Below are 23680 nucleotides of genomic sequence, written 5' to 3'. Positions count from 1 at the left end.
TGGAGATTCTAACTGCAAACTTCCTAAGCTGCCTGCAAATCATGGATTTCAACAATTTTAACCAAAAAAAGCAAAACCGCACACACACACACACACACACACACACACAAACATGCAAAACCCAGGCTCACAAAATCCCTCCTAGCCCAAATAGTCTGTAGGCTCTACTACCCTCAGACTGAACAACCCTGAGGCAACAAGACTCATGTTTTTAAAAGATGCCATAACAAGAAGTTCAAAATAGTAGCAAGTCCTTACTTTATTAATTTTGAACTTTTAACTATGTTTTAAAACAATATCTAGCCCCTGTGGTACAGGCAAATCTCCCCAGCCACCTAACCCAGAATGTGTCCCCCTTTGAGAGATGACCCTCTTCCGCAAAGCAAGGGAGAATAGAGGAGCTGCTGCATTAGTGTCAGCAAAGCATTTTGAAAGTAAAAGGGGGAGAGGAGAGCAGGCAGTGTAACAGTTTTGCTTTGTTCAGAGGGGAAATTTAAGCTCAAGTTCTATGAAACAGAAATCCAGTTTATCATCTTAGTTACCTTTATGACAAAATTAGCCCCCCTTCATATCAACACAAAAAATTCAGTGTTCAAGGATGAATCTTCAGGCACATAGCAAATGCCTTTCCTTTACCTGTGGAACTTAATTGAGCACCACAGAAAATAAGTTAAAATAAGGATGAGAAACCTTGACTAAATCATAACTGCCTGAATCAGCAAAGATAAAATACATAAAAATACAAAATAAAAGACACAAAATGCGTAATAAAAACAAGAACAAAAATAAGCCAATTATCCCCCACCCCCACAAAGGAAGAGAAAGCCCGTTCTTGTGTTGCCACCTTCTGGATCTCTTGTGTAGGGGCCACGTGAAGGAGGGCCTCGGAAGAGGGTCTCTGAGTCGCTGTAGGTTCATACGGAGAGAGGCTGTCCTCACCCTCTTTTGGTCTTGGGAAGGCTGCTCTGCCTAGGGCTATGGGTTCCAGGGCTTTCTTTCGAACCCTTTCAGCATCCTCAGCTAGATTATCCAGGAAGTTTGACAGCATCCAATAAGTGATGACAATAGACACCCCTGCTGCTGCCAAGCTTCTAACTAGCGAAGGCAGGAATAATTCTTCTGCATAATTTATAACCAGATCCCTGGTAATTTCTTTCTCCTGAGGAGAAATCATCACGGCCTTCAGTTCTTTAACAGGCTTCCCAGCCAATTTGGCCTTCCTAGCTAAGGAGTCATCATCCAGCTCAAACGCCTTGTATAAGGCAACCATGGACCCACACAAGAGGGCAACATCACAAACCAGAGGAAGGCTTGGAATGAGATCAGCATTGATGTCAGCAGACACCAGGGATATTTTCCACAGGTGGCTCTTCAGCGCAGATTTCTTCTTTTCTGTGAATTCAGGGGAAAACATGGGAAGGCTGAGCAGGAATGCAAGTCTCTTCAGGCTGGGCAGATCTTTCTCCAAGGTCTCCACCAGTCGGGGGAAGTCATACTTGCCAAGGTCCCAAGAGGAGATCAAAAAGACTTGAGGGATGGTGTTCCTGAAGCACTTCCTAAGCTGCTTCTTGAAGTCATCCCTCATCTTTTCAAGGACTTCCTCTGCATTGAAGGTATTTGGATCTTTCCATAGATCTGAATCTACTTTGGAGCGCACAAAATAACACTTCTTCTCCATCTTCTGGATCGCCTGAGCTAGGTTAATGAGGTTGGATCGGAATCTCTCTGAGCCAACAATGATAAAGAAGTCATAGCGTTGGAAATCCACCTTCTGAAGGTAACTGTCTGGTGAAAAATCTGGGGATCCAATTCCTGGCAGGTCCCATAAATTCACTTTGGGATAGTTGGGGTGCACATAAACATTTGGATTCAGTGTCGTTTCTGTCACTCCTACAGGGGCGGCACCATCATCTTCTGCCTTCAGGCCTCGCAGAGCATTGATGAGGGTTGATTTCCCAGAGCCCGTCTCTCCAGTGATGGCAATGTGAAGCTCAGTGTTTTCCAACTCCTCCAGCTCCTCTTTTACCTCAAAAGCTGCTTCCTTCATTCTATCACCACGGAAAGCCGCCTTAAAATTCTCATATATCTTGATTGTTATATTGAAAAGTTTACCGGGATCTGCATTCATGCCTGTATTTTTCAATATAGCCTGGAAAATCTCAGACAAGAATGAAAGTTTTTCTGCATATGAATTCCTCCTAGAAGAAAAAGGGAGAGCTCAGAAAGGCTTTGTCAATACTATTGACCCATCTAGCTGGGAAACTCAGTGATGATTTACACTCAGCTCAAATATAAATATTTCATGCTCAGCAAAAAATGTTTGAATTTTGATATTGTGGGTATTGGGGAATTAACATCTGTTGGAGTGTTAATGTTGTGAGCTCTTCCATCTTGTGCTGAGGTGGTGGGTGGGTGGGTGTGCAAACACAGCACCATATATCAAAGAGACACCACAGTTTCCAGTGGCTTTACACTGGAAGATTCCAAGGCAAGTGTTGGCACTCTTGAAGTCTCTCCCTACACCGGTGATCGGGTGTTTGTTTGAGGCGGCAGGAAATGAAGAGTTTTGAGCAAGATTTGCTGGGAGGAAGAAGGAGGAAGAAAGACTGGGGTCCATCTTGGGCAGGCTGGCTGCAGGCTGACTGGGAGAAATGCCCTGGGGCTGCACTACTGTGGGGGGGGGGGACACAAATCCCTCTTGAAAAGAGCATGCTGTAAGATCTGGACTCCCTCCGTGCAGACTGAAAATAGGGTAAATAGGTGAATTTCTTAAAGTCTCTGCTGTGTCTCAATTCTGCAAAGGACCACAGACCCCATGGGCTCTTGCCACTGCTTGGCAGACAGAGGGAGGTTTTCTAAGTCTGCTTCAGAAGCATGCCATTTGCTTCCCAATGCTGCTATAAACCTTAGGGGAAAGCTCAAGAGGAGCAGAAGATCCAACATCATTAGGATCACAAGCCTGCCAGCTGAGCAAGGGGAAAGCAGGCTGGGAGGGAAAGACTTTGAAGGACCTCTGTTAAGACTTACTTGCTCCTCAAGATCCTTGACAAACAGTTGTTTGATGAGAACTCTCCTGTTCTCTCTGGACTTTGTGGCAGAAGAACTAGTTCAGAGTTTTACTGAAAAACAAAGCAATTGTCCAAGTCTCATGGCAACCACAGTGAAAAACATTGAGATGGGCAGACCTCAGAAGGCTGTTGAACCAACTTTGTCTTTCTCAGTTAGGCTGATATGCATCCCATAACAGGAAGCATAGGGTAGATCCACTCAGTGATGTAACGTGGGGGGGGGGGTCAGCGGGGTGGTTGTCTTGGGCACAAGTTTTTAGGGGGTGCAACCTGAAATATACTCAGAGTCCTGTAGTGATTTCATGCTCTTTATTGCAGCTTGTAAAACAGTGATTGAATTGCCCCCCAAATCTCATGCTTCTTATATACATTATTTACACAATGAGTCCCATCTGATTGGCTGATTCTGCTTACCTCCTAGAGCCTGATTGGTCTTTTCCTGCAGGCCAATCAGTTGTTGTATTCTAGAATCCTACTTGCCTATTTGTTCTAGGATCCAAGCTTAGTACATAACACACCCAGATGCAGGTAACGCAGGGGACAGGTGAAGTAGAGAGTGACAGTGGATGGGGCAGGTGTGGGGGGGCAGAGACAGTTGGAGCAGGCATGGAAGGGCTGACCTCAGTGCAGCCTGGCCCAGGACTCCTCTCTGTGGGTGGCGCCAACCCATGGTACACCACTGCTCCCAACTACACATTTTTGTCCAAGTGCACTCTAAAAAGCAAACAAACAGACTTTGGGCACCAAAACATATATGACAGAGTTGAGTACAGGGAAAAGGAAGACCTGCCGGTCCCAGAGGATATTTGCAAATCTTTTTAGTAAATAGGGAAGAGGAACAGAGAAAGATGAAGGACGGGACTGCGACTATGTGGTGTGACAGCTTCGAAAGAGCTTCTCTCTCCATTGTGCCAAGGAAAGGAAAAGAGACAGGTGCCAGGAGGAGGAGGAGGCAGCCTCATAGCAGCTGCAGAGGGATGTGTCAAATTAACACGCAGCATCATTTGAGAGGGAGACCCCTGTTGGCTTCAGAGCAGTTACTTAAAGTTATTATAGTAGCACTAGCTCAGCCGTGACGGCATGTTATTTATTCCCTTTGTAGAAGGGCAGCCTTCTCCAACACTAAAAATAGTAATAATAAAGAATTTTGCCATTCCCGCCCCCTGCAAGGAGCTCAGAGTCTCCTTTAATGCAATCAAGCTCAAAAAGAAATGGAAATCATCATAGTTCCAGGAGAAAATTCGGCTCCTCACCTGCTGCCTGTCCAATTTCTTGAATCAAAGCTCAGTCCACTCCTCGGAGGTTTCGCTTCCAGGTTTCTTAACACTTTTCTCCTTCAAACTCTCTTCCTTCCTTTCTTTTATGCACTCTCCCTCCTGGTTGTATGAGCAGCAGTTGGTAGTATTTCAAAAAAAGGGAAGAATTGTGCCTGTTGTCTATCTCTCAGAAATCTATATGTGCATGCATTCACACATAACCCTTAAAACATATTTGTGTGAGGTGTGGATCTTTTTTGAACTCAAATTGTTCATCCCACAAGAGATGTGTCTAAAGGAAGCATTTACACCCCACTAAAGATTCCTTTTTTGGCTAAAACTTTGGATAATACACTTAATAAATAAATAAGCCAATGCACTGTGCATATCCCTAGTATATTCTAGCCAAGTCTGGCCCTGCCACTTTTACAAAAGTCACCAATAAAAAGAATAATTTTAGAAACGTCACCGGGGGTGTGTGTGTGAAAAAAGGAGTCAGGGGGTTGAAATAAGTGACGCAGAAAGAGCCCAGAAATATTCTTAAAGTGCAGTACTGGGGAAAATATCCACATCGGGTTCTTGTCAACTAAGTTTTACTCAGCGTAGACTCACTGAAATTAATAACCATGCCTAAGGTTCATTAATTTCAGTAGGTTTACTCTGAGTAAATATTAGTTGAAGACAGCCTATTATCAGCAGCATTATCTTGTCCCGAAAGCTATATAAATATAATGAATAAATAAATCAGTGGGGTTTTGTTTGTCTGTCTGTCTGTTTGAATTGATACGGGGAGGCGATTTTGCAGCAGGACTAAGGTGCATGGAGAAGGGAAGTTTCATATTTCGTGCCACAGTCATGGAAGGACACAGAAAGCCCCAAAAGGGCGACTTGGGAAAGTCGTAGAAACATAGCACCGTAGAGTTGGAAGGGACCCTGAGGATCATCTAGTCCAACCCCCTGCAATGCAGCTGGTCCATACAGGGATCAAACCTGCAACCTTGGCGTTATCAGAACCATGGTCTAACCCACTGAGCTATCCAGGCTCATCAGGCAGCACCTACCCAGAACCAAGAGAAGCTCCAGCACCTTCTGCCCTGCCTTGAACCCTTACCATGCAGTTTCTCTAATCAGAAGTAGCTCACAGATGCCATTTTTGCACGTCAAAGTGCTGGGGCACAGCTGTGTTCCTGCTACTTTCTTTCAGGAAAAATACCCAGGGGGGGGGGGGGCTTTGCAGAGGAATATATTGAATTAACACGCAAAAGGGAGACCGGTTGCATTGGCTTCAGGGCGGTTACTTAAAACTCTAAAAGTAGGACTAGATACTTGTGGCATGTTATTTATTCCCTTTGCCGCGGGGAAAAGGGGCAGCCTTTCAGAACATCATTGTTGATAATAATATTATTGTTTACAATACGATATGATCAGTCCTTTTTTTCTGGGGGTGGGACGCAGGGGTACACATACCCCTAAACAGTTTGTTGTTACCACCTCCCGATGGCTGCTTCCTTTCCTTTCCCAGAAAGGAATCAGGAAGATGTTAGTGCACACAACCTCATGCCAGTGTGGAAGTTACTTTGAGCTGTGTAATATGAGGTAATGCATGTTCTTTGCACTTCCAAGTGCAATTCCAAGCATTAGCTAACCCGAATCCGCCCCAAAGCCAGATGCAAACGCAGCCGACACAAACTTAAGTAAGGAGACGGTCCCCGAGCGCTTCACCCTTTCCGCGCCCGAATAAACCCCAAAGGCTAAATCAGCTGCCTGGCTCTGGGTGAGCCCAAACCCCCTTCGGTATGCAGTCTCCGCTGGACTATAGGCGACCCTACCCCGGCAAATTACCGCTAAACCAAAGGAAATTGGAGACCCCCACACCGAACCTGATCCGAAGGGCGCGTTCTGTCCTTCAGCGGGCTGCCAAAATGCGAGAAGAGTCCACCGAAGCGCTCAAGCTGCGCTCCAGCAAGTCAGCTGTCGGGCGGCGCTCCGGAGAAAGGTGAATAAGCCGAAGGGCGGCAGCGCTTTAGTAGATGCTCGTTGCGCTCCTCTGCGGCTTTAAAGAGAAGCTGGCGCCGAAGCTGCTCCCGTGGCCACTCGGTGAGCTCCTCCAAGGCTGAGAGGGAAGCTGCCGCCGAAGCTGCTACTGCGAACCTGAAAAATTAACCTAAAGAAGATGAACAGGAGAATAGAGCCTAATACCAACCTAATTGAAATATACTCAGAGTCGCAAAGTGATTTCATGCTCTTTATTCAGCTCAGTGAGGAGGAATGAATGAAAGTCCCCTCACAGTATCTGCTTTATATACATTATTTACACAATGGGCTGTACATGATTGGCTAATTTCGGAATTCTACTGTAAGCCAATCAGGTTGTGGATTCACTTCAATCTGGAGCAGGATTGGGTGGTTCCTGCCAACCAATCATACTGCTGCATTGTTCTAGGACCAATCAGACTGCTGCATTCTGAATCCTATTGTTCTAGGACTAATCAGACTGCTGCAATTTGGATCCTATTGTTCTCAGTACATAACACCCCTCCCCTCTAAGTTCCAGTCCTGCCCGGGAGGTCGCATTCATAGTCCTCAAGGTATGCCGGCAGCCTACGTGTGCGTTGCGGCCTGGGGTGTTCCCTGGACCGGGCTCCAGGTTCTGGCTCGTGTTCCAAGGATGCTGGCTGTGATGGGGTTGTTTGGTCTGGTGCAACCGGCTCGCTCAGTCGTGGTTCTGGTTCTGGTGTCCTTTCGGCCTCACGGGTCCTCTCTGTATTTACTGATTCTGCCTCTCCTGCTGGCCCCTCCTGCTCTATGGGCCTCACTGCCCCGCTGTTCCCTTGGGACTCCTCTGACCTGTCCTCCTCCTGGGTTTCTCCCGGGAATCGTCGCCGTATCTGGTCGCAGTGGCGGCGCCAGCATTGCCCCCCATCCGTTAGCACCTCGTACGACACTGGGCCAGTGACCCTGGTGACTGTGGCGGGTACCCATGCTGGGCCTGCCCCAAAATTCTTTGCGTACACTGGGTCCTGGGCCTCGAAGGTCCGGGGGTTCCTGTCTTCCCCCACCACTACCTCATCCTGAGCTCTATCGGGGTGAAGGCGGTCCAATCTGATTGCAAGGCGCCGACCCATTAGTAGTTCAGCGGGGCTCCGGCCAGTCGTTGAGCTGGGGGTGCTGTGCTGTGCTAGAAGGAATGTGGCAAGGCGGTACTCCCAGTCCCCTTGCGTCATGCGGCGAAGGGTGTCCTTGGTGGTCCGCACCATGCGTTCTGCTTGGCCATTGGTGGCAGGGTGGAATGGCGCCGAACGGATGTGGCGGATGGCGTTCTGCGCTGTGAAGGTTTGGAATTCTCCTGACGTAAATGCAGTCCCGTTGTCTGAGACGAGAGTGTCAGGGAGCCCATGGGTTGCAAACAGCCTGCGTAGTACCCGGATGGCTGCGGACGTGGAAGTGGATGGTACCAGTGTGACTTCCAGCCATTTGGTGTAGGAGTCCACCACTATGAAGAATGTTTTCCCCTGAAAGGGGCCAGCGAAGTCCACATGCAGGCGTGACCATGGTGCTCGGGCGGACTCCCAGGACTGGACTGGGGCCCTTGGGGGATCTGGGCGGGATTCTTGGCAGGCCTGGCAGTGTTTGACCCAGGCCTCTATCTCTCCGTCGATCCCTGGCCACCACACATAACTCCTGGCAAGGGCCTTCATTCTTACTACCCCTGGGTGTGTCTTGTGTAGGGCTGTGAGGACCCTTTTGCGGAGGGGCTGGGGAACCACGACCCTGCTTCCCCATAACAGGCACCCCTTGTGGGCCGACAGTTCATGTTTGCGGGTTGTGTAGCCAGCGAATTCCGGCCCAGGGCTGCTGCTGGGCCATCCCCTCCACACCCAGTCCAGGACCCGGGAGATGACCCTATCTTTCTTGGAATGGTGTGCAACTTCTTGTGCCTGAATGGGGCGGTCGGGAAGCAGCTCCGGGCTCATAACCTCCTGTGCAGGTGCTGGGTCAGGGCCTGTTTCCGGTAGTGGTAGCCTGCTGAGGGCGTCCGCATGGCCCATTGCCTTCCCCGGGCGGTGAATCAGTGCATACTGGTAGCTGGCAAGGAAAATTGACCACCTGAGGACGCGAGGAGACAGCACTTGGGGGGTCTGCTTTTCGGGGGCAAACAAGCCAAGCAACGGCTTGTGGTCAGTCACCACGGTGAAGGGCCGCCCGTACAAGAAATCATGGATTTTTTTTACTCCCTTCACGATTGCCAGACCCTCCTTGTCTATTTGCGAGTAGTTCCGCTCGGTTGCGTTGAGTGTCTGGGAAAAGTATGCCACCGGTACCTCTCTTCCATCCGGGAGTTGGTGCCCCAGGACAGCGCCGATGCCATAGGGTGAGGCGTCGCATGCTAGCACCACCGGCAGCCTCTCGTCGAAGTGTGCCAAGACCGAGTTTGAGACAAGCAAGTCCTTGACTGCCTGGAATGCAGCCTCCTGGCGCTGGCCCCACACCCAAGGGGCCCGCTTGTCCAGGAGTCTGTGTAGGGGCTCTGCTACCGCCGCCTTGTGGGGAAGGAAGGAATGGTAAAAGTTCAATAGTCCCAAGAAGGCCTGAAGTTCAGTCTTGCTCTTGGGTGCTGGGGCATCACAGATGGCCCGTACCTTGTCCCCAGTCGGGTGGACCCCTTCTGCGTCCACCATAAATCCCAGAAAGTCCACCTGAGGCACTCCTAGTAGACATTTTTCCCGCTTCACCTTGAGACCCGCCGTCTGGAAACGGTGCAGAACGGTGCGGAGGCGGTCCTCAAACTCCTCTGGTGTGGGCCCGGCAATCAACACATCATCGAAGAAGGGGGTGACGCCAGGAATCCCTTTAAGGAGCGAGTCCATTAGATTCTGGAATATGCCTGGTGCCACACTGACACCGAATTGCAGCCGCTTTACCCTGAACGCTCCTCTGTGCGTCACAATCGTCTGTGCCTCTGCTGTGGCCTCATCTACTGGCAGCTGTTGATATGCTTGGGCCAAGTCCAGCTTGCCAAAAATTTTCGACCCAGCCAGGGTGGCAAGGACATGGCTGACCACTGCCACTGGGTATGCATGGGCCGTGAGGGCCTTGTTTATGGTACATTTGTAGTCTGCGCAGATGCGGACCGAACCATTAGGCTTGACGGGTGTGACGATTGGGGTTTCCCAGGGGGCATTAGGCACCGGCTCCAGCACTCCTTGCTCCACGAGCCGGTCCAATTCCTCGTCTATACGGGGTTTCAGGGCGAACGGGACCCGCAGGGCCTTGAGCCTGACCGGTCGTACTGTGGGGTCAAGCTGTAGAGCAATGGGGGGCCCGGTATACTGTCCCAATTTCCCATCGAAAACCCCTGGAAATTCCTTGCAGATGGCGTCCACGTCCACTTGTAAGGTAGTGTGGTTCACCCCGGTGATGGCTAGCCCCAGTGGTCCAAACCATGCCAATCCCAGTAAGCTAATGTAGGGGCCCTTGACCACGAGCAAGTCCAGTTGTCGCGTCCGCCCTCGGTATTGCACCCTGAAGGTCCCCACCCCCATTGTGGGGACCTTACGTTTCTGGAAGTCCCGGAGGGTGAATGGGGCCGGCCTGAGTTTGGGACCCCCAGTAGGACACAGTTTCCTTAAGGTTCTTGCCGAGATTATGGATAGAGTTGAACCCGTGTCAAGCTCCATGCGGCATGGGGCCCCCTCTATCTGTACCTCTACATAAATTTTCTCTACGTTGGGGTGGGGCAACTGGTATACCTGGAAGTCCGTGAGCTCCGTAGAGTTGCCTTGGTGCGTTGGGCCCTGGGACCTGGGGCTCTTGGATTGGTCATCTGATGCCTGGCGTCGGGTGGGCCGAGCTCGACACACCCGGGCGATGTGTCCCAATTTTCTGCACTGCCTGCACTCTGCGTTGCGGAAACGGCAGGTCCTCCTCTCGTGACTTTCCCCGCAGCTTGCGCAGTTCCCTCCTTCTCGTCGAGGCAGCTGTGGTATGTGGGCTGCTTGAGTGCGCTGCTGTACTCGGTGCACCTCCTCCCTGTCAGATCCTGAGTCGTCGGTGAGGTCTTCATGGTGGACCCTCGGTTCGGGTGGCAGGCTCGGCCGTGCCTCTTGCGTCGACCTCTTGGCAGCTTCCGTTGCCAGGGCCTCCTCCAGAGCGACCTGGAACGTTAGGTCCTTCTTGGCGTAGAGGCGTCGTTGCAGCTTCTCATCCTTCAGGCCACCGACGAGGCGGTCACGAAGCATGTTCTCCAGCTCTGAGAAGTTGCAGAACCGGGCAGCTTGGCGGAGAGAGGTCACAAACCCAGTTATGGTTTCCCCAGGGGCTTGCCGCTTTGCGTAGAAGGCATTTCGACGAGCCACCACTGAGGGCTGCGGCGAAAAGTGCCCCTTCAGCTGTTCCATTATTGTTTTGTATGGAACAGAAGCGACGTCTTCAGGCGCAAGGAGAGCCCGGGCGATTTCAATTGTCTCCTCTCCGCAGACGCTGAAGAATATCGCCCTCTTCTTGGCGTCTTCTTCATCGGTGACCCCTTTGGCTTCTAGAAGGAAGGTGAAACGGGAGGCGTATGCTTCCCAGTCTCCAGATGCTGGGTTGAATGGCGAGAAGCTGCTGTCGGTTGCCATTCTGAGTTCCTTGTGTCCCGGAGCTGAAGCCTGGATACACGGTGCGAGGCAGCGGTGCGGCAGGTGGCGGTGCTGCGGTGCTGTGTGTGGCAGTCAGCTCAGCGGGATCCCACCTTCGTCGCCAGTGAAATATACTCAGAGTCGCAAAGTGATTTCATGCTCTTTATTCAGCTCATAGTGGTGAGGAGGAATGAATGAAAGTCCCCTCACAGTATCTGCTTTATATACATTATTTACACAATGGGCTGTACATGATTGGCTAATTTCGGAATTCTACTGTAAGCCAATCAGGTTGTGGATTCACTTCAATCTGGAGCAGGATTGGGTGGTTCCTGCCAACCAATCATACTGCTGCATTGTTCTAGGACCAATCAGACTGCTGCATTCTGAATCCTATTGTTCTAGGACTAATCAGACTGCTGCAATTTGGATCCTATTGTTCTCAGTACATAACACTAATACAAACCTTCCGAAAACGCGGGGGCTAGCCGGCGAAAAGAGGGCGAGCCCCTTCTGCGCCGGCCCTAAATAGGGCAGGCCACGCCCCCCCAGCCAGCCGGGAAGCCGAGGCCGGTATTCCCCTGTTCTCACGTGGGAGTGGGCATGAAGCCGGAAGTGGCTTTCTTTGCACTTCTGACCATTTACTGTATTTATTTTCCTTGATTTGAACTATAAAATGGTGGTTTTGAATGGTCAAATGAGAGTACCCCTAAACATGTTTTAGGAAAAAACCTCTGGATATAATACGATATGATAATATAATATAATATCACAATAGCTATAGTATAATTAACATAATAACAATAAAAAGGAAAAAAGGCTAAAAAAACCCCAACCAGCAACAACAATTTTTTCTGCCGCCCCCACCAAGCAAGAAGCTCAGAATCTCCTTTAACACAAACAAGCTGAAAAAGAAACGGAAATCATTCTAGACCCAGGAGAAAAGGGGTTTGGGTAAAAGGCGGATCTACACGGATCCTCATGGATCCTCCACTTTTTAAAAAATAACTCCAACAAATGCAGTGTCAAAACACACCTAGAAGGCACGCCTACAAACTGGACTATAAAAAACGTGGATCCAACACTTTGCCGCGCTGCAGCACCACAAAAACATGGATCTGAGGCATGGATCCTCATGAATTCATATGATTTTTATATTGAAACAAAATAAAAACACCATGATACTGTAGCCCACATCTTAGTCTGTAGGCAGAACCAAAAAAATCACACATCCACTGTTTTGTGGTGCCGCAATGCCGCAAAAACATGGTTAAAAAACACGAATCCTCATGAATCCTCATGATTTTTGCACTAGATCAGCCCAAACTCACCGTCAAATTATACATCATGTCCAGGGGCACAGCCTGCACCACAAAAATCATGGATCCACGGCTTCCTGGCCACACTGTGTCCCAAAAACGTTTTTGAGCTATTTTTAAGGCGATTCACCCCAAAAAATCAACACTTCTGACATTTCACAAACATTTTTACCAATTTTCAAGAATTCTGCCTGGACACTACTTCCAACGGACGAATCCCAGACATATGGAAGCCCTATTGTAGCAACGCTTAATCAGTAGCCTGCCTGGGCAATTTTTATCCAGTTTAGAGGTTTCTTATCTCCTACCTGTCAGTGTTAAAGTGACAGATGTCTTCCCCTCCGACATGCAGCAAATTTACAGCAGCAAAACATAAAGAATGGAGAAAAGAAGAGAAGAGAAATGGCTTCAGAGAGTTCTATTGCTGATACGCCTAAGTAAATTGTGGTGCAGAATTAATGTCTGAAGGATAATTTAGCAAAGGCGAATCTTAAAATTACAGCCCTGGATCAAAAAGTTACTGATCTTAATGAGGAGATATCAAAATCTAAAGCAGGTCAAATTAAACAAGATCTAACACAGATATCATCTTGGGTGGGATCCTGCGAGACATGCTTATCCATGCAAAAATATACTATATAGTTTTGTAGCCTTTAGTATATTTTGTGGTTATTTTGTTATTGCTGCTTTTAAAAATGTTTTAATGTATTCTCTTCCTCCTTTGATTGCTATTCTTTAATTTTCCCTTATTTACTTAATCTCAACAAAATAATAAATATTAAGATTATAAGAAATGTTTTTTCCTCTTAATCCTCCCTACTGCAATTATTTCCCCAACTGTTCTAATTTTTGTTTTAAAAAATCATTTAATCAAGGCGTAGGAAAGCTATAGCCAACAGTCCAAATTTAGGTGTCCTAACCTGAACCACAAGCCTGTTTTCTCTCAGCCTCCTTGCTGTAATGATTAATCTTTTCTTTACTTCACCAGCTGGGTGGGTGGGTAGGGGAAGCCTGAGCCTTTGGGGAGGGTTTTTTCTCTGGAAATAAGCATACACATGCCCACAAATTTCCTTGTATTTTAGGATGCTATGAAACAGAGAAAGACTGGTTCATCTTCAAGATAGTTGGAGTAGTTACATATAGGTAGCCGTGTTGGTCTGCCATAGTCAAAATAAAAAAGTTCCTTCCAGTAGCACCTTAAAGACCAACTAAGTTAGTTCTTGGTATGAGCTTTCGTGTGCATCTTGGTATGAGCTTTGGTAATGAGCTTGGTATGAGCTTTCGTGTGTATCTGAAGAAGTGTGCATGCACACGAAAGCTCATACCAAGAACTAACTTAGTTGGTCTTTAAGGTGCTACTGGAGGGAACTTTTTATAGTTGGAGTAGAGTGAGTTTTGGGTGTCCTCCTGCCACAAATAACTCCAGATAGGTGCTTCTTATTCTTTCTTTGTTTTTGAGGGATATGTGCTTTTTATTTTCAATTTTTTTGTTTCTTGGTTTTTGAGAAAACAAAGAAACCAGAGATGACATCATCAGAACAAACAAGACTTGAAATCAGGTCTCTGTCCATATCAGAGCTTAGAACTAGTTCAAGTTCAACATGTCCGTAAAAGAACTAATTCCCATTCATGTTCATCCCTTTATGAAACAAACCAGTTCTCTTTATGTTCAGTTCACTTCAAGTTCACCCAAAGTATCCTTGGCAAAAAAAAAAAAAATTGTAGAAATACTCTAAAGCATTTAGAAAGTGACAATGAACTTGAAGATGAGCGAGAAATCATTCTTCATTTTGCCCCAACTTAATTCATGTCCAGTTTACCCAGCAATTATGGGAACTACTTTCACATGTAGTTCAGATGTTTTTCAAACTAATTCAGTGAACATTGAACTTGTTCATTCCAAGCACTAGCCAATTGTTTTTGAGATTGTTGTAGTGATTTTACCAGCTCTTATTTGTGGAATGAGTTTCGCCCTCCTCAGAATGCAACTTTTCTGCAAAGCCTTACAGCCTGAAAGCCTTGGAGGTTGAAATGTTCCCCCACTGGCTGCAAACACAAATAAACATACAAAGTAATATAGTTTTTATTGATAAATAGCGAAACACTGTCACAGTCCGGGTTACAGGCAGCCGGAGTCCTGGCTCGGTACGTCGGGACAGGGGTAGAGGACGGGAAGCAGGAATCAGCAGTCCAGGGGTCAGGAAACCAGGAGTCAGGAAACTGAAGCACAGCTAGGTGGGTAGTGTGTTGCTGTGGCAAAGAGGCAGAAGGAAATGCTGGTCTTATATACCCCTCCTGACCTGTGCCACCAGGTGCTACGAGTCTTCTGTCAAGCCTCCCCTGTGCAGCAGCGCCTTGCCCTTCCAGGCCAAACTCAGGAAGGTCCCAATCCTGCAAATCCCTACCAGTCACAGGGCCATGCTCCTGCACGCACTCCTGACAAACACATTCCAACTCACTAGGTGTGACCAAGTATCTCTGCATTAATTACTCTGTACTCTCTCTGCTTATATCTGTGTTTTGGGTTCCAGACAAGTCTATCCAAATAAAGCTCTGTGTCCCCATTCATTTTAATGAGGAATCAAATAATCCCCTTTTGGCCAAAGTGGGTGAAATTTGCAGGCATAGGAGACCCTACAAATTGGGTTGAGCCTACCTAAATCCAGGGGATCTTTGTGGAGGAAGTTAAGTGGGTTTACTTTCCTCCATACTTATTTGATATTTTCATGGGTGGGTCTGAGCACAAGCTTCTCAGACTCTGCCCAACACCATCTGATTTACAACACTGCTTTGACTTTCTGAACAGCTGAGAGCGAAGTGCAAGGGACTTATGTTCCATGTTGAAGCTTCTGTGGCGCTGAGAACGGAACTTCATGAGGAGAATTACGGCATCTGAGAAAGAGACTTGGGACAATATGGCAGCAGGGGCTCTAGAGCTAAGTGTTGCTAGAAAAATTTCAGTTTATTTAAGAAGACGTTTCACTTGGGCTGTGCATCAGATCCAGCCCAATCCAATTAATGAATCGGACTGGGCCAATTTGTATCAACATAGGATTGGGTCAGATTATGTTGAAGCAATCCCAGATCACACCAGATCAGGCCAGCCAACCCAGCTCACTCACTATTTCATCTTTAAAAACAATTTATATACTTGTAATCACAACAACATATGAACATACCCAGACCATGAGATCATCTTCTGAGGCCCTCCTTCGTGTGCCTCCTCCTCAAGAGATTTGGAGTGTGGCAACACTAGAACGGGCCTTCTCTGCAGTGGCTGCCCGTCTGTGGAATGCTCTCCCCAGGGAAGTTTGCCTGGCACCTTCATTATACACCTTTAGGCGCCAGGCAAAAACATTCCTTTTCAACCAGGTTTTTGGCTGGTCCGATTTACATCCGATGCCCTTTTAAAATGTTTTTTTTTGGGGGGGGGGTATTGTTCTGTTGTTTTATTTTTATTTGGTATCTTGTGGTTTTCTATCTTGATTTTATTCTGTGAAATGCCCTGAGACCCCCAAGTATAGGGCGGTATATAAATTCAATCAACAACAACACCAAACACCATCCAAAATGACTCAGAACAACAACAACAATGACAGCATTTTATTATTTGTACCCTGCCCATTTGACTGGGTTGCGCCAGCCAGCCTGGGCACCTTTCCAACATATATGAAACAGCCTCTAGGAGTTGGCTGCCATGCAAGGGAGTCTCTCAAATATGAATCTACTGGAGCAGTGAAAGAAGGCAGCTCAAGTATACAGCCGGACAAGAGGGAAGGAAACATGGTGTCTACCTCAGTAATGAGCTCACAGAAACAAGCTCTGGAAATTTCGGGTTGCCATGCTGAGAGCAGAGTTAGATGCTCATTTACATTCATAAAAGCAAGCAATGCAAAACAGTGGGAGAGAACTAATGTCTCTGCAGTGGCTTCTTGCTGAATAGGAGCTGCTTGTATCCCCCCTCCCCCTAGGGAGAAAATGCTGGGGGGGGCACACCTCAGGGTCTCATGGGGTTTACACTTGCCCAGCATGCTTCAGAGCAGGCCCCTCCCCCTGTGAAAGCCTCTGATAACCACTTTAACCACAGAGTTAGGAGTCTACATGTGTTTCCCCTGCAAATATCATATTTGAGGGGCACCCCCTCCCCAAAAAGTTGATGGGCTTTGCCCTTGTCCTTGTGAGAAAGTAGCAGAAACACAACTCCTGCCGGGCTTGGAGAGGGAGAGGGAGCCAAGCAGCAGAGGTAACAGGACTGTGTGCTGGGGGGGCAACTTAAAATATGGGGGGAGGCAGATAAGCCCTGCTTCACCTCATAGATCACAATATGTGGCGCACACACCCCATTTGAGTGGCAATGCCCATCACCTTGTGGGGAGCAGCCCCCCTCCAATAAAATATTTCCATATCTCGGCCCCTGGGAGCTGGCTCCTATAACTGTGCGCAAGTCATTCTCATGCTCCCCAGCTCCTCTCCCTCTTTCACCCATCGCGGCTCTGCTCTGCACGCAATAATGGTGCCCAGGCACTTCTGATTAAAGAGGCTGCTGAATCACTTTTGAGAATTGTACTTCTGTGAAGGGAACAGGGGCCTCCGAACAACTCTCAGCACCTTTAACTAACTACCTAGAATTCTTTGGGGAAAGCCATAACTGGGGTATCCTAGGCATAGGGCTCCTGTTTTGACCCCACGCCACCCTATATGCTTCAGTTTTTCGGCCCTTTGGAGCCAGTCATGTGGGGATCACACTGCATCAAAACTCAGGAGAAATGGGATGATATGATACAAAGACTCCAAACAAATTTGTTCTTTGGACTGTTGGGGAAAACTTCCTTTGCATTCTCCTCCTCTGCTTTCAGGCTGGAGAAATTTCTGCTTCCTTTTGCTCTCTTTCATGACCCAGCACAGCCCAAGAAATTATTTACAAGGAGGAGGATCTAGGGCGAACTCATTTAGGTCTCCTTTTCTCAGAAATCACATGTTTGAGCAGAGCTGTGTGCCGGTCAAGCGTGGGGGAGAGGAAAACTTGGAAACAGGATGTAATTTCTGCTCCAAAATAACAAAAGGCTGCAGCTCCCTTCCCCTTCCTAAGATTAAGCAGGATAAATAAACAATCGGCAACAAAGTCGGAGGGTGGGGGTGGCGAAGAGCTCCAGCTCCCAAGGCTGCAGGAAGCTGGAGGACAAGCCGGGGGAAGGGAAGGTGAGTCTCTCTGCGTGAGGCTGTAGAAACCCTTGAAGGAACCTGTGCCCAGTGCCCCCCTGTATTATGCCCACTAAGGCTGAAGGTGTCAGATAAGACACAGGCTTTGCTGTCAGTCTAGGATCCATCTGAGAGTTTGGTGCTCTTCCTGCCTGCCTGGTTTGCAAAGCCAGCTTCTCATGCGGGCTCTATAGCTGCTCTGCTCCCGAATGCTGCAAACCTGGAAGTAAGTGTTACAGCTTCTGAAAGTTTTTCAGAAGCCAAATGTCTGACACGGCTTCTGCTAGAGTGCAGGAAGCTCTTGCAGCCAATCGGAAGCCGTGCCTTGATTTCAAATGGTTTCGGGAGTCGAACTGACTTCCAGAATGGATTAAGTTTGAGAACCATGGTTCCACTGCAGTGCTTTCTTCTGGGAGTATGCATACACCTAAACATTTTCTGAATCTTGGACAGCTGTTTGAGACGATTGCTTTCTCTTTCATCTAGAAAAACTTATCTGGTACATGGCACACTTTGAAATATTTTTTTTACAGTGACAGTGAAAGCAGGCTTCGCTTCCCTCTGCCTTCCAAACTATGAATAACAGCCAACAAGGAAGTGGGGCAGAGTGGTTTCACAGTGAACTGAGTTGAGTTCTGAGAATATGAGCCTGGCCTGGGTGGGCCATTGGCCTGATCCAGCAGAACTCTTCTGTTCTGACATTTACATGGGTCTGAAGAACTGTGGCATCTGAATATAGACTGCATTTTTAATCAAGACTTATATTGGCTTATATCTTGATCAGGTTCCTAAATTAAATGGGCTTAGATTTTCAAATGTTTCATGCCAGCTGCTTAGAGAACCTTTGGCAATGTTTTCCTCCTAGACAAGGGGCCCCTTGATTTATAGCAGAAAACAATTCTCAAAGTCGTAAAAGCTGGAATTACAGACTGAGAGCGAGGACACTGACCCTACATGTTACAGAAGATAAAAAAGGCAGAGATAAACATAATTAGGAATGAGTAAATAGTAAAATAATACCAATGTGCCTCCCAGTAAAATGAGCCAGATCTTCTTTCCAAAGGTTAAAAGGCCAAGAGCAATGGAGAAGCATCTAGCTGGCAGAAAAAGAGCATTTTTGGGAAGTCTTTTTTAAAAGCTGTTTCTTTCTTAAACTGAGAGAGTTGAAGGGCAATAAATGTTGGGAAGAGCTAATGGGGAAAGCAGCTGGCTGGGGGGGGTGTAGACTGAAGAGGCTTCTTTTGAAGCTGTTTTTTACTGAGTTCCTTTTTCTACTTTACAAAGGCCTTATTCCTTTTAAGAGGCTACCTGTGTTGTGTATTAAGTATATTGGCATAGATGTAATTATGCAAAGGATTTAAGAAATGCTAGATTCTTATTTCATATAGTTGTAAGAGTTGTATTTATCCTGAAATTAAGTCAGCCACCAGCCTAGCCCCCCTGCCAGACAGGAGACGCCATCCAAGCAGTCCTGATATATAGTTGTCAGGCATTTGTTTAGAAACCTTCAAATGAAGGAGATCTTTCAATGTTGATGTGAAACTCAAGATCCTTGACATATGTTTAAGATAAAAATTTAAGATTAACCATTTGTTTTAGAAGGCAATAGGGCAAGGAGGGCAAGAGGTGAGCTGGTAATTAAGATTCCTTGTTGAGACACATGTAAGATATATTACTACTTATTTGTCATTTATAGATGTAACAATATATAGCTCTTTGTGTTCCATATAAGGACAGGAGGATATGGGTGTATCTTTTAGGATTGGTTATAGCAATCAGCCAATAGGAAATCCAACCAGGCTGATTGGACAGAGGCAGCCCAAGGAGGAGCAAAGGGGGCTGGATTAAGGGAATATAAGTGCTGGCCATAATGGCAGGAGGCCAGGCCAGAGCTTGGTAACCATATACCACTGTGCCTCTCATTTATTTGTCTGACAAATAAATTATTATTTTAATTTCTCTATTGCTGCGTTGAATATTTCATTCCAGCTAAGCGTTAACCACAAGCAGGGTGCTACATTTTATGGTGCGCCTGTGACTCGGATAAGTGGTCTGCTGGAACGCAGCCCCTTCGCCCTACTGGGCAGGGTACAAGAGAGAGGATCTCTAAACTGCTTACCCAGCGCGCACTGGTAAATTTTTCCAGGGGGAACGCAGAAGTCTCGTCTGTCTGATACCCTGCTCACTGGCGGCGACGGACCGGGGGGAAACGGAACCAACCAAGGGTAAGTGCACAAAGGGATTTTTGGCCCTCCAATTAATTGGGAGGAAGAGAAGTCTTGATCAAACTTCTGCGTCTTAGTAAGTGGGAACTGAGTACGCTAGGTGGTTGGGTATATCAGATGGTGGTCTGGTGGGGGAAAAGGGAAGAATGGGAGGTAGAGTGTGGTGAAGTATCTAGCGCATTGTATGTGTGAGAAAGTACAGAGCAATCTGTAGCTGACCTGAGTGTGGAGTGGGCAGTACTTCGGTTCCTAGTAAGGCGACTTCACTAGGCAAGGAAACCCACGAAGCGTGTGTGTGAGTGACTGAGTGGATACTTCACAGGGCCATACAATGGGAGTTGGGGGTTCAAAGGGGGGAAATACACCTCTTGAATGTATGTTAAATAATTTTAAGAAAGCCTTCTCAGGGGCATATGGAGTCAAAATGACGCCAGAGCACTTGAGAACGTTATGTGAACTAGAATGGCCAAAACAAAATACTGGATGGCCATCTCAGGGAACTTTTGATATAAATTTAGTAAGCAAACTTTGGTCTAACATCACCAAAGAAACTGGAGGGTGCCCAGAACAATTTTCATATATAGATTCCTGGCTGAGCACATTAAATAAAAATCCTCCATGGATAAGGGAATGCAAAGTCCAACAATGCAAATTATTGGCTGTAAAAGCCGAAGCTAGGAAAGGAATCTTGCCAAATAAACTCAAACCCATTTTTGAGGGACCAGAGGAAGAGGTGCTTCCACCTCCACCCTATGCTCCACATCGAAGGGAGCCTAATCCAAACACTCCACCAGTTGTAACCCCAAGGCAAGAAAGTGGAATGAATAATGGGGCTGGAGTCACCGAACTTGATTCCTTGATAGATTATGATAAATATCTTCAGGAGGCATTGGAGTCCTATAATGAAGCCCAAGCAGAAGTGGTTATTCCATCTGTGAGTCCCAGTAGAACTCCATCTACAGTCTCTTTTAGTGGAACAACTGATTGCCTACCCCAAACCCCTGTACATCCAAGTCCTAGAGAATTATTACAGAAGTTACAGGGAGACCTTAATCGGTCAGCAAGCAATACAGCCAGGCGTATAAAGCTGCTAAAAGAACGCCTTGGGACAAATACCATCCCCTATGATTTGAGGCCCCTAGAGCAAAGCGAAGAGAAAGATCACGTAGTAGCCCCTCTCAGAAGAGTATTTGATGCACTTGAGGAGCCTGTGCTGGTTAACGGGCAACCTGGACCACGGCCACCTCGAACTTCGACCCTGCAATATATTCCATTCACGACTACAGATCTGATGAATTGGAAAACACACACCCCATCTTTCGCAGAAAAACCTCAGGCTATGATGGACTTGGTGACTTCAATAATAAATACTCATAGTCCTACTTGGACAGATTGCCGCCAGCTCCTGAATACTCTGTTCACCACTGAGGAAAGGAGAGACATAATTGAAAAGGCACAGATATATTTGCGTGAGCAGGCCAGAGTGGGAAATATTTTTAATATTGACCGTCATCTCCAAGACAACTTTCCCTTGGAAGATCCTAATTGGGATCCAAACAATGCAATTCATCTGGCCAGACTTACCACCTACCGCCAGACGCTTGTGCAAGGTATCCGCAGGGCATGCCAGAAGCCCACTAATATGTCTAAAGTCTCAGAAGTAGAACAGAAACCAAATGAGAGTCCAGGAGACTTTTTAGAGAGGCTGCAAGAAGCCTATCGTATATGGACTCCTTTTGACCCTGAAGCCCCTGAAAACAGTAGAATGATTACTGCTACATTTGTGGCCCAGTGCGCTTCTGACATTCGTAAGAAAATTCAGAAATCAGAAGGATGGGAAGGGATGCTGATGAGCCAAATTATGGCCATTGCACGCCGAGTTTATCGGAATAGGGATGAGGCTGAGAAGCAAGAGAAGAAGAAGTGGCAGAAGGAAAAGATGGTAATGCTAGCCACAGCAGTGAAGCAAGACTACCGCCCCTTAAATGGAGGAAGAGGGCGGGGAAGGAATCCACCACTGGGAAGGAATCAATGTGCGAATTGCAAGAAGGAGGGTCATTGGAAGCGGGAGTGTCCTGAACCCCTGAGGTTGGAAGAAGTACTCCCAGGCCCAGGCCCAGGCCCAGGCTCCGGCCCAAGAAACCAGGGACGGGGACGGGGAATGATCCGAAATGGAAGATATCAGAGACCTGGACAAGGACAGAGTAGAGACAATTTCATTGGACTGGCAGAGGAGGATTTTACCCAAGACTAGGAACGACCGGACTCCATAAAGTTAGGCTTCCAGGAGCCCACGGTCACGATTCAATTAGGAAGCCATTTAATAGACTTTATGATTGATACTGGGGCTGAATACTCAGTACTCCCAGAACTATTGCAGAAAAAGGCATCCAAAAGTGTAGTCATTAAAAGTGCCACTGGTCAGTCAGCTAAGAGGTCTTTCCTCCAACCTTTGGAATGCCAGATTGGGGGACATCGTTTAACCCATCAGTTTTTGTATATACCTGAGTGTCCAATACCTCTCTTAGGTAGAGATATGCTGTCCAAACTGCAGGCCCAAATCACCTTCACTCCTCGAGGTCCAGAAATGAAATTGCCATCAAAGGCAGCAGGAATAATTTCCCTCTCAGTACCTAAGGAACAATCATGGCGCCTAATGTCAGCCTTGCAAGTCCAACCCACATTGGATACAGAATTAAACAAGCTCCTCCGAACCCTACAGGTGCCACCAGGAGTATGGGCCGAAAATAGCCCACCAGGAATGGCCAAGAATATAGCTCCAATTGTAGTAACCTTAAAACCTATGGCTACCCCTGTATCTGTAAAGCAATATCCTTTACCCCGGCGAGCAGCAGAGGGCATCCAGAAACATTTGGACCGCCTATTAAAATATGGTCTGCTTAAGCCCTGCCAATCAGAATGGAACACACCCCTTTTGCCTGTTCGAAAACCTGGGACAGATGAATACAGGCCAGTGCAGGACTTGAGGCTCGTAAACCAGGCTATCGAGACCTTGCACCCAAATGTACCAAACCCATATACCTTGCTGAGTTTGATCCCACCAGAAGCAACATTTTTTACTGTATTGGACTTGAAAGATGCATTCTTCTGTTGCCGGCTGGCACCACAGAGCCAACCTATATTTGCCTTCCAGTGGGAAGACCCTTTAACAGGAACAAAAGGCCAGCTAACCTGGACAAGATTGCCCCAGGGATTCAAAAATTCCCCAACTTTATTTGGCACTGCCTTGGCGAAGGATCTAACAAGTTACCCCTCAATACCTGGAGAAAAGGTGGTTCTGCAATATGTAGATGACCTTATACTAGCAGCAAAGGATTTTGATACCTGTAAAGAAGGGACAGAGGAACTGCTCCACTTGCTCTGGCAAGCTGGCTACCGAGTTTCCCAGAAAAAGGCACAGTTATGTTTAGAAAAGGTCAAATATTTGGGCTTTGACATCTCACACCAACAACGAGCATTGAGACCAGAGAGGAAAGAAGCTATTTGCCTTATCAAGGAACCTACCACAAGGAAACAACTTAGAGGATTCCTGGGAACAGCAGGGTTTTGTAGACTATGGATACCTGATTTCAGCAGTCTGGCCAAGCCCTTACATGAAAGCACTCGAGGTGCAGAAAAGGACCCATTCGTATGGGGACCTGAGCAGCAACAAGCCTTTTTAGTTATCAAACAACGACTTATGGAGTCCCCAGCCCTTGGATTGCCTAATTCGGAAAAACCCTTTCAGCTGTATGTACATGAACAGAATGGGATTGCAGCGGCAGTCCTGACCCAGAGATTAGGAAGTTGGAACCGTCCAGTAGCTTATTTGTCAAAACAATTGGACTCAGTAGCAAAAGGATGGCCTCCATGCCTAAGGGCAGTAGCTGCCACTGCAAGCCTTGTCAAAGAAGCTGATAAATTTACCTTCGGCCAGACGATGTATGTGAATGTACCTCATGCTGTTCTGACACTCATGGAATATAAGGGTAG

General features: G+C 47.2%; 1 protein-coding gene and 1 long non-coding RNA gene across 2 annotated transcripts in view; both read right to left on the bottom strand.

Moving 5' to 3' along the window:
• Positions 1 to 241: 241 nt before the first annotated feature.
• LOC144328564 (interferon-inducible GTPase 5-like) lies at positions 242 to 2081 on the bottom strand. Its single transcript, XM_077932542.1, has one exon. It carries the CDS (start codon positions 2045 to 2047, stop codon positions 716 to 718), a length of 1332 nt encoding a protein of 443 aa, XP_077788668.1. The 5' UTR covers positions 2048 to 2081; the 3' UTR covers positions 242 to 715.
• The window catches only part of LOC144328587 (uncharacterized), a 31504-nt gene continuing 8065 nt past the window's right edge, over positions 242 to 23680 (bottom strand). The window contains exon 2 of the long non-coding RNA XR_013393813.1: positions 242 to 335. This is a non-coding gene — a long non-coding RNA (uncharacterized LOC144328587). The remainder of the gene's footprint in view (positions 336 to 23680) is intronic.

The sequence above is a fragment of the Podarcis muralis genome, chromosome 7, assembly GCF_964188315.1.
Source record: "Podarcis muralis chromosome 7, rPodMur119.hap1.1, whole genome shotgun sequence".
In the NCBI taxonomy this organism is placed as follows: Eukaryota; Metazoa; Chordata; class Lepidosauria; order Squamata; family Lacertidae; genus Podarcis; species Podarcis muralis.
This window is presented reverse-complemented; position numbering and strand designations above follow the sequence as displayed.

Bases quoted from the DNA above. Each gene is read 5' to 3' on its own strand.
- LOC144328564 (XM_077932542.1), bottom strand. From the start codon at position 2,047: ATGAAGGAAGCAGCTTTTGAGGTAAAAGAGGAGCTGGAGGAGTTGGAA.